This window comes from Ictalurus punctatus, chromosome 27 (genome assembly GCF_001660625.3).
Source record: "Ictalurus punctatus breed USDA103 chromosome 27, Coco_2.0, whole genome shotgun sequence".
Taxonomy (NCBI): domain Eukaryota; kingdom Metazoa; phylum Chordata; class Actinopteri; order Siluriformes; family Ictaluridae; genus Ictalurus; species Ictalurus punctatus.
Genome location: NC_030442.2, coordinates 17,344,935 through 17,360,112, shown reverse-complemented (window position 1 = coordinate 17,360,112; position 15,178 = coordinate 17,344,935). Strand labels below are relative to the sequence as shown.

The following is a 15,178-nucleotide window of genomic DNA, read 5'->3' as shown; positions in this document are numbered from 1 at the left end:
GAAGATGGATGGATGGATGGATGGATAGAAGTCAAGACCTTCCTACTTGGAACTATTTCCAAAGAGAAATGTGATAGGTTCTTCACAGAACTTTTAATTGTTCTCCTAGAGAACACCCCCCCCCCCCCCCCCCCCCAAAAAAAAAAAAAAAAAAAAAAAAAACCCAATCAAACACTTGCATGGAGGTTTTGGGGTCGCTCAGACTAGCGTTTTAAGGATTCCGAATACTCTTTTCCCCAAAAAGTTCAACTTTACTGCTTTGTTAAATACATATTCAATAATAGACGACATCTCTGATCAAATGATCTAAAATACATCCCATTTCTGAGCGTATACAGTGTGTGTATAAAGACTACCGCTGTACTCGACAGACATACTGATGCACTGCCGTCTTATTTCCCAAGCAGGTTCATATCGAATCATGTGTGAAGAAGAACTTCATTCCGTTTCGGCTGCTTGCCGCGATCATGGCGGCCTCCTGAAGTTTCAAATCTGAAAAGTTCTTACATTTCGGAAGCAATTCTACTAATTCATTGAAAAGGTAGAAACTTGCTTTAACGAGAATTAAATAAAGAGGAAAAAAAAAAAAAGCCACAACATGGTAATTTAACAGTCTTCATTTTAATGACAGCTTTAGTTTGGCATGAAGATTCATTAGTATCTACATGAAATTAATCAAATTAGATGTTAATGAAGCAATAAGTGTAAAAATTGAAAGGGGGGGGGATAAATAAATAATAATAAAAAAAAATAAATTCATACAAAACTGATTCGCCTTGGTTAATCTGAACTCCAGGACATGGACGTCCAAAAATAAAAGGCAATCTCAGTGAAGTGAAGTGAAGATAATGTAGTAGTCCAATCTTTGAGATTAGACACGTGCAGATAGTCAGTAAAACATGTCGATATCATAGATGCTTCAAATTACATTACATCTGGAAACGGTATAATGAGCATTTTGTAAACAGTGATAAAAGGTTTGGCAAGTCTCTATATCTGATACGCGAAATGTAACAATCAGATTATTAGAAATCAAACTGTGCGTTTAAAATGTGCAAAATTTGGATTTTTACTAAAAAAAAACAAACAAAAAAAAACCCGGAAAATAATAATAAAATAAAAACGACGTGCTGAGACGCCCCTTTCTCTAGTTAGCTTTGAAACATTACAAACATTCAGAAATAAAATACTTCAAACGTGATGAAAATGTGCGTTTCGGAAACTTACGTCGACACTGTCCCGGTGTGCGTTACTTCAATGCTGCACGGGGCAGTTTTTCCAGGACGTGCAAAAGTCTTTCTAAAACAGAGCTAAGTTCATGACGGAGCCCCTCTCTTCACATCCCTTATTAATAAAAATAATAATAAAATCGGAAACTATTTACAATAGGAACCTGAAAATAAGGAAATCGAAACCTTTCTTTTAATTGTAATAGCCTGTTGTAGCTAACCGCTACGGGTACGAGTTCCAGTCGCACCGTGTAGTCGTTTGTGTTCTCTAGCCGGATGGGAACCGGATACGGCCGCTGGAAAGCTAGTTTACACGAGCTAATAGTTAGCTCAGACGTCGACGTTGGCGAGCGGACCCGGCCGTCGGTTTTAATGACGTGATTGTGAAGTCAGAATTACGTACGTGTTTTAAGGCCACACAGTATTTTCATTTGTAAGGGATATAACCGGAGGGGCTTTGTGTACCGTGAAGGAGAGATTAAGAAATACACTGATATTGACATGATATGAACAAACCTAATTCTTGTGATGTAAAAACGCGTGTTTAACAGTGAAGATGAGTCACGTTGTGAATACGGAGGAAACAGACTATGTCCTCGTTCACACCCTATAGTAGAAATTCATCATCTCATGCTTTAGCGTCAGAGCTTTACTAACTAAACTAGACCGACTTCATCCCATTCTGAATTGTTTTACAGTAGCACAAAGGCACGTGGATTATGAAAACACCTTTTCTTTATGATCCTTGGGAAAATGTTTTGTTGTTGTTGTTTTTTTGTGGGGGGGGGTGTATTTAAAGCTTTAAAGCAGATTATGGGGACTTGATGTCCATCAGATGTTACTCGACACTACCGCTACGTGTGTTTGGTGCGTCAGGTAACATTTCAGACGCGTCCCGCGGTCGGCAGCTCATGCTGGGACTCTGCACTGAGGCTCCTGTAGGTCCGAGTACTGGTTCAGAAACCCGATGTGGAAATCTCGCAGCTTCTCCAGGAGCACTTTCAGCTTCTCCGGAGATGGCAAGATGGTCATTCTGAAACCGAACACAGAAGCAGGAATGAAGTGAAACTTGAGAGGAACGCGGTACAGGATCTGATCGACGCGGTTCCTCCGACAGACTGCGCAAGAACACGGCGCGTCTTCTTGACAATTTCAGCACTGGCGAATCTAACGCCAGCCTTCCGGCGTAGGATGATACATTCATATCAAATGTTTTGCATAGTATAAAAACATGGCATCAACTGCAGGTGAAGAAAGCCCTTTTTAAACTCTTCATACACCGGTAATGATAAATACGTAGACACAGAGTGCCGGTAGGAGTTCTGTACGTAGTCCAATCCCGGACACCGAACATCCTGATTCAGCAGGACGCGAAATTAAAACGCGTGCAACGTTTATTAATCGAATATCAGACGACCTGCACCGTCAGCAGCGGTCATGTTTCTGTATCCTGTCCTGTGGACGGCGAATACCTGTAATCAAGATGAGTAATTAGTGGGTTAGTCTAATCAAATTCACCACTCGCAGCCGTTTCAGTGTGTTAAACCTCTGGCAATGCATTGTGGGTAGTACGTGCTTCCCGTGCCACATATCGGTAAATACGGACATGTCATAAACACTCGTAACAACGAGAAACGACATTCTTTCTACGCATATATTAATAAATAAATAAATAAATAAATAAATAAATAAATAAATCAGGCACGAGTTTAGGAATTTGGGGGGGGGAAGGCGCCTTGGACCGGGACCGAGGAGCACTGGGAGATCAGGAAGTAAGATTACCTGAAATGGTACGTGCCCTCGCGCTGCCCGAAGCCGCTGCCAGGCACCACGCAGATTCCCGTTTCCTCGAGGAGCCGCAGGCAGTACAGCATGTCCGGCTGCATTCCCAAAGCCTGCACACGGAGGGAAATCGGTCAATCGTAGCGCGGGTGAACAGGCGCTGCATTTCATCATAACACGCCTGTCCTTTTCTATATGCTGCTTTACACGCCATGATACGCCGCTTTTTTACTTAAAATAAATAAATAAATAAATAAATAAATAGTCAGAGCTGATTGCCAAGGTTCAGGACGGACCTTCGCTTCTTCCACTGCTTTCGGAGGGATGAAAACCTGCGGGAACGCGTACATGGCGCCCTGCACGGGATTACACTTGATCCCGGGCACCGTGTTGAGGATCTGCTCCGTCAACTTCGCTTTGTCTGCTAGAGCTCCCAGCACTGCTGCCTTTTCCTGAAACGCATACGTATGGGATTTAACGGAGAATTATACATTCCGAAGTAAGGAGGGACGCGAACGACACGAGACTACTGCAAACCTCGTGGAATCGCCCGAAGGACGGCTCGTCCGGTCGAGGAGGATTCACGATCACGTCCATGGCAGCCTGTCCGGCCACGGGAGGGCACAATCTGACCGAGAGCAGCTTCACCAGCTGGGCCCTGACCTCCGGGTCCAGGTTAACGATCTCCATAAAGCCTCCTCTGAAGCCACACCTGAGGAACACAGCTCGGAGTCAGAGATCATCTCGAGCACATGGTCAGAATCGAAGCACTCGATTTTACTGCATTTACACAACATTTACTACAAGAGAAGCGTGCGTTTCCCGGGAATCTTCAGCTCGTTTGGGGTTATTTTTTATTTCGCGACGTATATCGTCGTATCGTAGAAACGTCTTCGGTTACTGCGATATACCTTGACCCACCCTTCCTAACAGCCCGCTCTTCTCAGCACAGCATTTACTGTGGACTCTTTTAGCCTTTTACACCATCCTATAACTACAAACCGTAAGACTAGGACGTATTTTAATTTTAAACGCCGCCGTCCCGAAGACGTCGGAAAACATAACGTTACGGCTTTACCTCGGGGTGTTACGCAAAGCACTGACGCTGGAGACTCCTTCCAGGAAGTACTGAAAACTTAGACACGTCTCGAATCCGTTTACACGGAGCGTCCACGTCGAACGACGGCGTGCTGGAACGCGCGCATTTATATAAACCTGTGATAATAACAGGAAGAGAGCAGTATGTGGACTACAGCCATGCCTTTCCAGCCTGTCAGCATTTTCACAGCGTTATCACCTCACCTGGCCTCTGTAGTGAATACGAACTGAGCCTTTTTGTTTTGTTTTTTTCCCCGTATCCATATCCATATGACTACACAACTCAACAGCTATGCTCAGGTCGTGTTAGCCACGCCGTTACGTGTATTCCTTGCACGTCGTGTTGTCCTGTGTAGCGCATACAAGCTAAAAGTCCTGGTCAGTGCACTTCCTGTTTGGCGTGTCGGACGTGTATTTCAGTCGCGGCATAAATCTGCCCGCAGGACGATGATGTCGTCGTGTGAGCGTTTAAGTCTGGGTGGAATTTCACAGCGGCGCTGACTCAGACGGACGTACTTACTCTCCCGTGTAACCTTTGGAGGTGGAGTGGAAGGAGGCCAGCTCCACGCTGTTAAAGTACTCCGGCCCCATTTCGTACAGCACCTTCTTAAACGAGTGGAACTGGCAGTCGGGAGCGTACACGTTGTCCTGATACACCTGCAGGGTAGAAATTCATGTCTGAGTGTTCCGGCTTAACGTCAAGCGCGAAGAATAACGATGTCCTATTGGCGTTACATCATTACCTCATCGGCCATAACAAAGAGGTTTTCCTCGTAGGCGAAGTGCAGGACGTCCTCGATACACTTCTTGCTCTGGACCTGACCTGTTTAGGCGGCGAGGCGGGGGTGGGGGGGTGGGGGTTTGGGAGAGACAGACAGAACACTCAGTACGAGAAAAGCAAAACGCAACCGAACCGTTTCATTTAGTCAAATCTCATCCGCGGTCATGTAAAGCAGCTACATGTCCAGCACAGAGAGACCTTTACCCGCTCCTAACGCGTCCGAGCGGGTCATTTACGCCGAGGAATACCAATCAGATAGAGAAACTCGTCTACTAAACTAAACTATCTGTGACTATCTAACGTGTACTAATCGAATCCGAACTCCCCGGGCAGAAAGGACGTGCATATCTACCCTGTCTGCAATTCAAACGCCCCGTCGTTAAAAGAACGGATTGTCCCACCGGTGGGGTTTCCGGGGTTGATGATGCAGAGCACTCGGGGCTGGCAGTGCTGTTTCGCCGCCTGGTACGCTCGGTGGAGCTCGTTGACGTCCAGCGCCCAGCAGTTGTCCTCGTCCAGGTAGTAATTGATCTGCACGGCGCCCAGCTCGGCGATGGCGGCCGAGTAAAGCGGGTACTGAGGGATGGGGATCATCACCCCCGTACGGTTCCGACCTTCACCTGACACCAGCAGCTTCAGAACGGTCTGAGGAACAAACACGGATCGACACGTCAGCGTTTCGGTACTTCGTGACCTGAACTAGCACAACGGATCCCCTTAACATCACTCCAACACCTTTCCCAGACGTACCATTATACATCACACGTGTGTATTTAATTACCTCCACACACACATTACATATACGCACACACACACACACACGAGTGACTGTTATATGTAGCTGATTCATCATGTAGTTACAATAGACACGCCTTCAAACATAAATAAAGCTGAAGTACTACTGTGGAAGATCTATTGTTCTTGCTGCATAATAATAATAATAATAATAATAATAATAATAATAATAATAATAATAATCCCTGCATGTTGCACATGTTCCCATCCTGATATGATCTTTAGCCAGTTTTTAGTTCCACTCCTACGCTCTGGGCCATTCGAATTTAAATTTGAACAAATCAAGCAGTGTTTGGAAAGCATTCAATACAAACTAAAACATGAATAGCGTGTTTTGTCTTTTTTCTAACTAACAAACACGCGTCCTGCTCATCGGACGTGGCTTCCCCAGGTTTGCTCTGAAGGGCGAGGCACACAGTGTACACAGAGAGCACGGTACCTGTGTGTACACCGCGGAAATATCCAGCATTCAAGGACACTACCCGTTACCCGTCTGCCCGCTCTCATCACTAAATGCGTCGCAGCGAGCGTTACTGTACACGTACTAGTTTTGTTACTAGTTACTGTACACGTTCCCCGAGATCGTAGTCGCTTTACGGATCGTACCATGATGCCATCGCTGGCCCCGGTGGTGAGGAAGACGTTGTCCCGGTTAGCTGGTACTCCCTGATCTCTCTGCTCGACGTAGGCTGCGATGTCCTCCCGGATACACTGCACCCCGTCACTGGCGCTGTACGCTCCTGAGACACAACCAAAAATATTCACACACACAAGTCACTTAGTGCTGCAAAACTACTGCGTCGTCAGTCCAGCTCGGTGTGTACTTCCTGCTCTGTGTGGTTTACAGCACTACGTACATCATCCCACTGATCCGCTGACTGGAATAAACGCCACACTTTTTATACAATGGAGCATTGTGGGTAATAAATATTATTCTGTTGGGTTTTTTTTTTTTTTTTTTTACAGTGGCACGCAAAATATCACTCTTCACCTCCGGTTCTTGTCTTTGCCTCGTTGTGTTACACTCTCAGTCTGCGTAGTGATTTTTTTCTTCCTTTCTGGCCGTCGACAAACAATCCGTCTGTCTGTCCACGTCTCTCTCTCTATCCTACTGCAAATCCGTCTGTCTGTCCACGTCTCTCTCTCTATCCTACTGCAAATCCGTCTGTCTGTCCACGTCTCTCTCTCTATCCTACTGCAAAACCGTCTGTCTGTCCACGTCTCTCTCTCTATCCTACTGCAAAACCGTCTGTCTGTCCACGTCTCTCTCTCTATCCTACTGCAAAACCGTCTGTCTGTCCACGTCTCTCTCTCTATCCTACTGCAAAACCGTCTGTCTGTCTGTCCACGTCTCTCTCTCTATCCTACTGCAAATCCGTCTGTCTGTCCACGTCTCTCTCTCTATCCTACTGCAAAACCGTCTGTCTGTCCACGTCTCTCTCTCTATCCTACTGCAAAACTGTCTGTCTGTCCACGTCTCTCTCTCTATCCTACTGCAAATCCGTCTGTCTGTCTGTCCACATCGCTCTCTCTATCCTACTGCAAAACCGTCTGTCTGTCTGTCCACCCCACTGAACATGTCTTTCTCCCACCCACCATGTATCTGTTTTTCTCCTTCTTTCTGTCTGGTTCTCTCACTTGCTCGCTCTCTCTCTCTCTCTCTCACACACACACACACACACACACACACACACACACACACACACCCACCCACGCTTTGTCCCCCGCAGCCCTGCAGGATGCGCCGTGCTCTCCACTTTGCGTCCTCGGGGAAACTCGGGCTGTCCATGAGCTCGGGGAACGTGCAGAGCGCCACCACCTGAAGACACACAGAGGTTGAAAGGTTTTCATCAACTGCTGTTCTGGTAAAAGTGGGAAACCATTCAGTCATGTTGTGGGTTTATCATCACATTACAAGAAGAAAATAAAACAAGCTCAAAACATCTTTTACTTTACGTTTAATATCGTAGCAGTATGTGCATCTGGATTAAGCGACCGAAAGACGGCTACTCCGTCGTTTCTACAGATCCGCCTCCGTCTCACTCTTACACGTTCTGCACTAATCCGGATCCTCAGACTGGTGCGAGGGCCGATACCGATTCACAGCGGACGGTTAACATCCCGAGCAGAGAAAAAGAAAGATGGATTTTCAGTACAAGCGTACGAGAGGGTGGAATAATACTGCAGCATGACTGCTTAGCAGGCCAACAGGGACGTCTTGGAAACGCCGAGTCATGAATCTTGTCTTCGGATCACAGACCGAGAGCTTTAAGAAAAACAACCGGTGAACAAAACACCCTAATGACCCTAAACACGGTGATCACGCAGGTTTAAACGGACCTCGTCCTCGGCTCATCGCACACACTCTGTTCTGGCAACAAACAGTCACGCTGCGGGACCGCTTTGCGTACGACGGGGAAATGCAGCTTTCCCTCAACTGCACCAGGTTATAAATGCTTTTAAACCTTATTTGAAGACGCACCTCTTCTCTCTCGCCTTTGACCGTACTTAGCGTGTTTAATTATATCATTCATTTCGTATCGTTAGGTCCTCGGCATGCGAAGCACTTTGGTCGACGTGTGCTGAAAAAACATGAAACGATCATCCTCGGACTCCTCGTGCGCTACGAAGCGAGACATGACGCGAGGCTGAGGCACACGAGACACATGACTCGGGCTCGAGCTGATCTCAGCCTGTGTGATATATTTACTTCCAGGTCACCCGCTTGCTGCTTCGGTAAAGAATAACGCTGACCACAGGACGGGTCACGGAGATTTACACCGTGCTGCAGACATATTCACGGTCAGCGCTGAAACTACGGCCTGCGCTTCAGCCCAAACTGGTTATTGTCATCCAGCCACTGTAGTAATTCATATTCAATATTAGGACTGTTCACAACTGAAGACTTTCTGATCGAGCCCAACGCTGCACGTTAGACGACAAGTCGACTAAACGTATTTCTTCCGTACGTCTACATTTAAGCGCACGCGATTAATTTGTCATTCTGGGTGAAAGATTGAAAGATGAACTGGCTCAGCCGGAAGATTGAAAGATATTAATCGAGTCTGTCTTTGTTTACTCTCGAGTTGCTGAATTTTACCCACGGGGTAACGGGTAATCCGCTCATCCGGGGCGCCTGGGGGACCGATTTGCCTCTTAAAGGATCCGTTATTAATATTGGGAACCCTACGGGAATTATATTTATGTAACTTTACCAAACATTCAACTTAGAATGTGTGGGACTAATTATTGAACGCTCGTCCGTGTTCTCAAAGATTTCAAAACATTCGGTCTCGGTCCACGCCGTTCGGACGCAACAACTTTCCCTTCTGCATCTCTCGCGTCCTCCGAGTCCGGCTCAGACGCGTTCCGGCTGCCGCTCGTCCGTCCTGGAACTTTTCACGAGAGCCGTACGGGACGTGACGGACAAGACAGTACTCACAGAGCGATCACGTGTCGACAAAGCTTCCCTTCTCCCACCGCCACGTCATCGAGCCTCCCTCGGAGCAGACCGAGATTTACCCGGCGACACCGTTCATCCAAGCACGGTTACGTGTTTTACACGCCTTCACCCGAGCTCACCTGTCTCAGGAACGTGATCGGTCGCTGTCCCATAGCGTGGGCATCTCCGATGTTGGCTTTGATGACCTCGGTGAAGGGCTTCTTCCCCCCCTGCTCGAGTCAGACGGAGAGATCAGAACTCATTTAGAGAGATTTTAACTCATTACCATTACACCACACCCAAATTACAAGCTACACCCAAACAGAAACTGTGCAAAAGCTTTTATTTTCAACACCAAATCCCGCACACGCACGCGTTAAGTGGAAGACCACGCACGGGAAAAAGCGTCTACGGGATTCTCGAAGAAATGGAAGCAGAATCAACGATTTCTAAAAGCCTTTCAGTGTGATTTAAAGCATTTCATTGGCTCCCGGAGGCATCTCCAGAACTCGATATCCGATTGATCTTCCACCGCGGTGACTTCAGCAAGAATTATTTGTTTAAAATGAATAATAAAATGAAGTCATTTGTTTATCGTACGTCTTTGGTACACCCTTTGGAAGACGTTACACCGTAATGCAGCTACGTTCGGGCGGTTCGGAGAAGAAGAAACTGAAAAATAAACACAGGGAACACAGGTTACGTTTTTAAAAAGGAGTGATGTACAGTGCAAAGTGCAAAAGTTTGCATTCCCCATGGCCTTTGAATGCAAAAATATTTCTCTTTTTAATAAATAAATCAAATTAAAAAAAAAAAAAAAAGAGAGAGAGAGAGAGAGAGAGAGACATGGGGAGATACAATTTGTTAGAAAGGAAATGTAGATGTTTGCTGCAACACAACAATCCAAAATAAATGTAAAATAAATAAATAAATTAATTAATTTTGTAAAAAAAAAAAAGAAGATGTTCCGCCACGAGCATTTCTTCAGGGACGCTTTTTAACACGCGGCATGGGTCCCGTTGCTATACGTGACATTTCTTATTAACCTTCAAAGTGGATAAGGGTGTGTAAACTTTTGCCCTCGGCTGCACACGTCGTTTTTACGTGCGAGGTCTGAAACATTCAGATTAGGGCTGGGCGATACATCGATATGATAACGCTATCGTGATAAATAATTACGCGATACACTTCTCTGAGATATCGCTGGTACGGTGATGCATTTGTTTGTTTTTAATCATTAAAAATTAAAATGGCACTGACGGATGGGCGCCCGAGTCGGTTTAATGTTTTGCGGACAGTTTGTTAGTGAAATTATACATCGTGATGCGCATCGCGTAGCGTAGAGATGTCCTCGAGTACCGTGATATGATATTTTTGACATATCGCCCAGCACTAATTCAAATTTTAGTCAAAAGAAAGGCCTTTCAGTGACATATATATATAAATAAAACACGTCATCTCAGACCTGTGAATGAAGTCGGAACGAACGAGGGATTCTTAATCTAACGACAGACGCACCATCAGTGCTAGCAATCCTCAGTCATTATGCCGTGTCAGCGTTCGAGGTGGCTCTTCGGTCACGCCGTGTGATCATCGTCATCACATCCAGAGCATGAGAAAGCTGTGTTGCATCACCGCTGACCGTTTGTGCCGATGAAGTGTTTACGCTGGAAACGCTGGCGTCTGAGAGGGTCAGGATTTCATCGAGGTCTTCGGGAAAAACACCTGTTCCAGTCGAGGGCTAAAAATATATCCGCATATTAGGTTGTACTGGAGTCGGACCAAACTACGCCCCAGAGAGTCGAGCTGACAGTAAGAGGACTCGCCGGGACAGTGAGTTTTACCCGTTGCTTTGTTCTCATGCTGACCTCGAACGCGGTGTTAATAAGGCACAATTTCACCAACTTGTTTTATTCACATTTAATCATTACTGAGGTCACTAATAAAGCTAAGTCGCACCAAATGGCGATCGAATAGGAAACGAATATGTTAAATTAAACAAGTTCCACGTACTAACCCAAATCTGTGAATTTTAAACGAAGATTAACAGGCTAATCTCGGAGATCCTAATAGGATTTTAAACTACATAAAAGTGTGATTTACTCATCTTAAAACCTAATTCCGGTCCATTTGTGTACCCTAAACGAGATTTCTTCATTTGTTTATTTTTCCGACTTAGATCTTCTTATTATAGGCCATTTTAGAGCCCAAGGTTAATGAAAATATCTAGAACGGATATTCAGAAACTTTGGACGGGCACGAATACTTGTGCTGTGCGAAAGTTTGCACACCCCCAGGACAAAACGAACTGAAAGAAGTTCCTTTTATGGCACCTTGCTGTTGTGGCACAGTTTGCTCGGTTTGTACACAGACTGTCAAAACAAAGATATTAATAGTCATCTGGATGTGATCTGGAACGTCTAACAACCCGGCTCTGTTTATGCATTTATTTATAGATCAGCTCCAAGAGGGCGACTATATGCATACGTACGTGCAGAGCAGACGCAGGTAACTCGCGCGCACAGGTATGATAGTACAGGTAAACCAGACAAATGACCCGCGCTGACAGACAGACAGACAGACAGACAGACGGATTTTCTGACGTAACAGTCACCCACCCAACACTTACAGCTTTTTATTGTAAGGGTAGGGGGGGGGAAGAGACCCCAGGTAAACCGGAAGTGCAGGCGCGCGCCTCACCTGCTGTATTATTCTCTCGATCTCGGCGGCTTTAATGACGATTGGTCCTCTCACCGCGTACTCCACGGCCTTCACCTGCGGGTTCAGGTTCTCCATGCTCAATATCTTATCTCTCGGCTTGGTCTTCCCCAGAGCTGCTGCTGCTGATGCTGCGGTCGCCTCGGCGGTGCTGTACCGCGCCAACCCGCACCTCCACTTCTCAGGCGCGCGCCTTAACACCGCACACTGATCCACAGCCCCGGAGATCAACCCCCGGTTTGCGAGAACCTGCAATCTGTACATTATAATTCTATACCGATGTCTCCTGGTCGAACCTTCAAAATGAAATATCTGGATGGAGCCGGTTCCTCCTCTTCAAATAACGATCCGCAGTGGAAATATTAACCAATTTACAATGCCTCACACTCAACAAACCGACCCTTTTTCCCTTTAAACTCAAAACCGTTTTATTTTCTAGATTAAAAAAAAAAGTAACCGTGATAAATTAACGCGGTTTTCAGATCCTCAGCCGCATTTCATATCCAAACCCGCGAGTCTACACTCTTTCATCAGCCGGTAACGCGTGTGTCCTTACTGATGGGAATTGTAGTTCACTTCTGGTTGTGCTCCCGATCTGGACTGGTAAGACGTAATATCTAATAAACTACAAATCCCGGAAAGGATGTTGTTTATCGCCTACGTCAGCAGTCAAAAGCCTCGCCCTCTGCTCTGTGATTGGCTAGGAACACCCCGCCTCCTCACACAAAAGAAAACGAACATGCTGAAGTATTTTTTTTTGCCCCCCCCCCCTTTTAATAGTGTTCATTTTTATGCTTTATTTGCTTTATTATAGGAAATAATATGTACGACCTTAAACAAGCACGTGGTCCTGAATATCTTACGTCACATTTCACCGGACTAAATAGAAATACAAGTCGAATAAATGCCGAACTAATATACAGCAGTGTTGCATCAAAACAAACATGTAGCACATTCTTCTTCCCTGCTGAAAAATATCGTTATTGCTTTACCATTCCTTTTTGTATATACACTACAGACTCGTAAAGAACAAGAAAAAAACATAATTGTTAGTAAATTTACAACTGAAATTATAGCTCAGATAACCACAAAATTGAACATGCGATAGTTTAATTATCAGTATTCTGTTCCAGTTTAAAAATTTTCAGCTGCACATGTTAATATTTAATATAACAAAGCAAACATTTTGTCAGAATAGTCTGGAAATCAGCCGGAAACGGATTAATTTTTAAAGGTTTATCATTTAAAGTATTATATGCTTTAAAAAAAGCCAACAACAGGACGCCATTTTGTTTTGTCAACTTTTAAAATGTTAAAATGGATCACACGACGTGGAGTTTGCTATAGTATTATAATTACTACGGCAACGAGAAAGTCGTTTCAACTGTCCAATTGCAGGCCTGTTCGTGAAACGGAATAGCCAATCAGCGCAAGGAAGGCGGGACCATTTCCACCGAAATGACTTTGTACTGCCACCTGCTGTCCAGTTTAATGTCCTGCACTGACTGTCATTCCGTTTCTATTGAGTGTTACTGACACGTGGCGCAGAACTTCACCAAATTTCCTATGAGTGAGTCTCATCTGGAACGATTAAATAAATACAGTGCCAAAATATGAGTTTCATGAGAATGTTTATTGCTATCCATATGTCTCGAAGTTCATTTGGTTTTTAATACCCATGGTCAAAGAAAATTTCAAAAAATAATATTCATGGTGAGAGAAGGATCAGAGCATGTAATAGGGTAATAGTAATGACGTGTATGGGGGCGGGGGGGGGGGGGGGGGGGGGGGCATTGTACAAATTGTGCAAAATACACCAATCACTGACATGAAGAAAGGAGTTAGGCCTATGACACGTTTAGAATTTGAATCTCTATGGGATGTTGAGGGTCAGATATCTGCGACTGTCTGACTAAATCATATTTTATGATACTTTAAACAAGAAATTTTAAATTGACTGATGACCATAAATTCACTGAAATGAAGAAATACAGTAGAATTTAATCATGAAGCTTTGACGTATATATTTTTATTGAAACTTGTAGCCCGTTGAAATAGAATTCTCATGTGTAGTCGAATATTAAAAAGTACAAAAATGTCAACAAAAATTTAAAAGTATAAAATGTCAACAAATATTAAAAGAAAAAAGTTAGTGACATGATAAAGTCTGATAAAACACAAACTAATTGAGTAATAACATAGAAACAGTACATTAATAAATGCAATATACAAGCAAAGAAAGCTTAGAAGTGTAAAGAAAGTGACTTTAAATTATGTCTTGAATTAGACTAATCGGCAACAAAAAATTAAACATAAAAGCAACACGATAAGATTTTAAGAAAATGATTGTTAATGATTGTGAAAGTATAACAGCTCTGTGGTTTTTTTTTTTCTCCCCTGAATTAAAATAATCAGTCAAGTTCAGCTTTTTAAAAACCATGTATGGTGATTTTTGTCATAGTAATGAATTTAAAAAAATAAATAAATAAACAAATTTAATAAATTGAAACACTGCAATCTGGTGGACAAATCAGATCACGAAATCAATGCAGTAAAGGATATTAAAACAATGCTTAAACTGTGTGTCCAATAATTAATCATTCTATTTATTCACAATATGTATTTATTATTATTGCTATTATTATTTTGCTTTTAGAAATTCATCTGCTCTGTGTTGGTGACTGATATCGCATAACTACCGAGTCATTTTTTTCTCTCGTAAACAAAAACCTGATTTTGTACTCTTAAAAAAACCTTTACATTTCCTTTCTTGGCTTTGAAACACACACACAACCATGTGGATTGATCACTTTTCCTCAGGGGGGAAAAACGTCCATCAGAGACAAGCAGAACTTTTTAAAGATGCCTTTGTCTGAATGGTGATGGCAGATTTGTGGCAGAAGGGGAGGAAATGCAGAGCTGCAGATATTTATCATGTGAGCAGGAGAAACAAAGACACTCACTCTCACTAAAACAGGGGTTTTAAAATGGAGCTTTATCTGTAAATAATATAGCACATAACATATAGACTACTTATAGAGTGCACAGTATTTTAAGGAGTGATGAATGGACACGTTATTGAGGAATTAGTCATGGTTTTAATTCAGAAAGGGAATAAATGACTGTCTGCTGATTACAGACAAACATCTATATAAAGCAATGACCTTTATACAGATGTTTGTCTGTAATCAGCAGACAGTTATTCCCTTTCTGTTTACAAAAGTAAACTGGATTATCTTGCATGGCAGTAAAACTTGTAAACTTGATATAAAACTCTCCATAGACTTTTGCTACATTTTCTGTTTGAGGTTTGGAGAGCCATCACATATTAAA

At 43.8% G+C, this 15,178-nt stretch overlaps 2 protein-coding genes across 6 annotated transcripts in view; both read right to left on the bottom strand.

The window, feature by feature from the left end:
• cdca9 (cell division cycle associated 9) overlaps window positions 1-15,178 on the bottom strand; it is a 155,537-nt gene that overhangs the window by 3,428 nt on the left and 136,931 nt on the right. The window lies entirely within an intron of this gene.
• Window positions 603-12,398, bottom strand: gpt2 (glutamic pyruvate transaminase (alanine aminotransferase) 2). Of its 4 annotated transcripts, XM_053676484.1 has the most exons (12): window positions 11,828-11,965; window positions 9,728-9,799; window positions 9,268-9,357; window positions 7,396-7,504; window positions 6,292-6,425; window positions 5,292-5,535; window positions 4,853-4,932; window positions 4,630-4,766; window positions 3,549-3,723; window positions 3,308-3,463; window positions 3,012-3,124; window positions 603-2,262 (listed from the first exon to the last, which is right to left on the bottom strand). In XM_053676484.1, exons 3-12 carry the CDS (start codon window positions 9,298-9,300, stop codon window positions 2,139-2,141), a joined length of 1,305 nt encoding a protein of 434 aa, XP_053532459.1. In that variant the 5' UTR covers window positions 9,301-9,357; window positions 9,728-9,799; window positions 11,828-11,965; the 3' UTR covers window positions 603-2,138. The 4 variants fall into 4 exon arrangements, with proteins under 4 accessions (XP_053532459.1, XP_017314733.1, XP_047007590.1 ...); XM_017459244.3 differs by lacking the exon at window positions 9,728-9,799 and having other exon boundaries at window positions 11,828-12,397; XM_047151634.2 differs by lacking the exons at window positions 9,728-9,799; window positions 11,828-11,965 and adding an exon at window positions 10,646-11,806.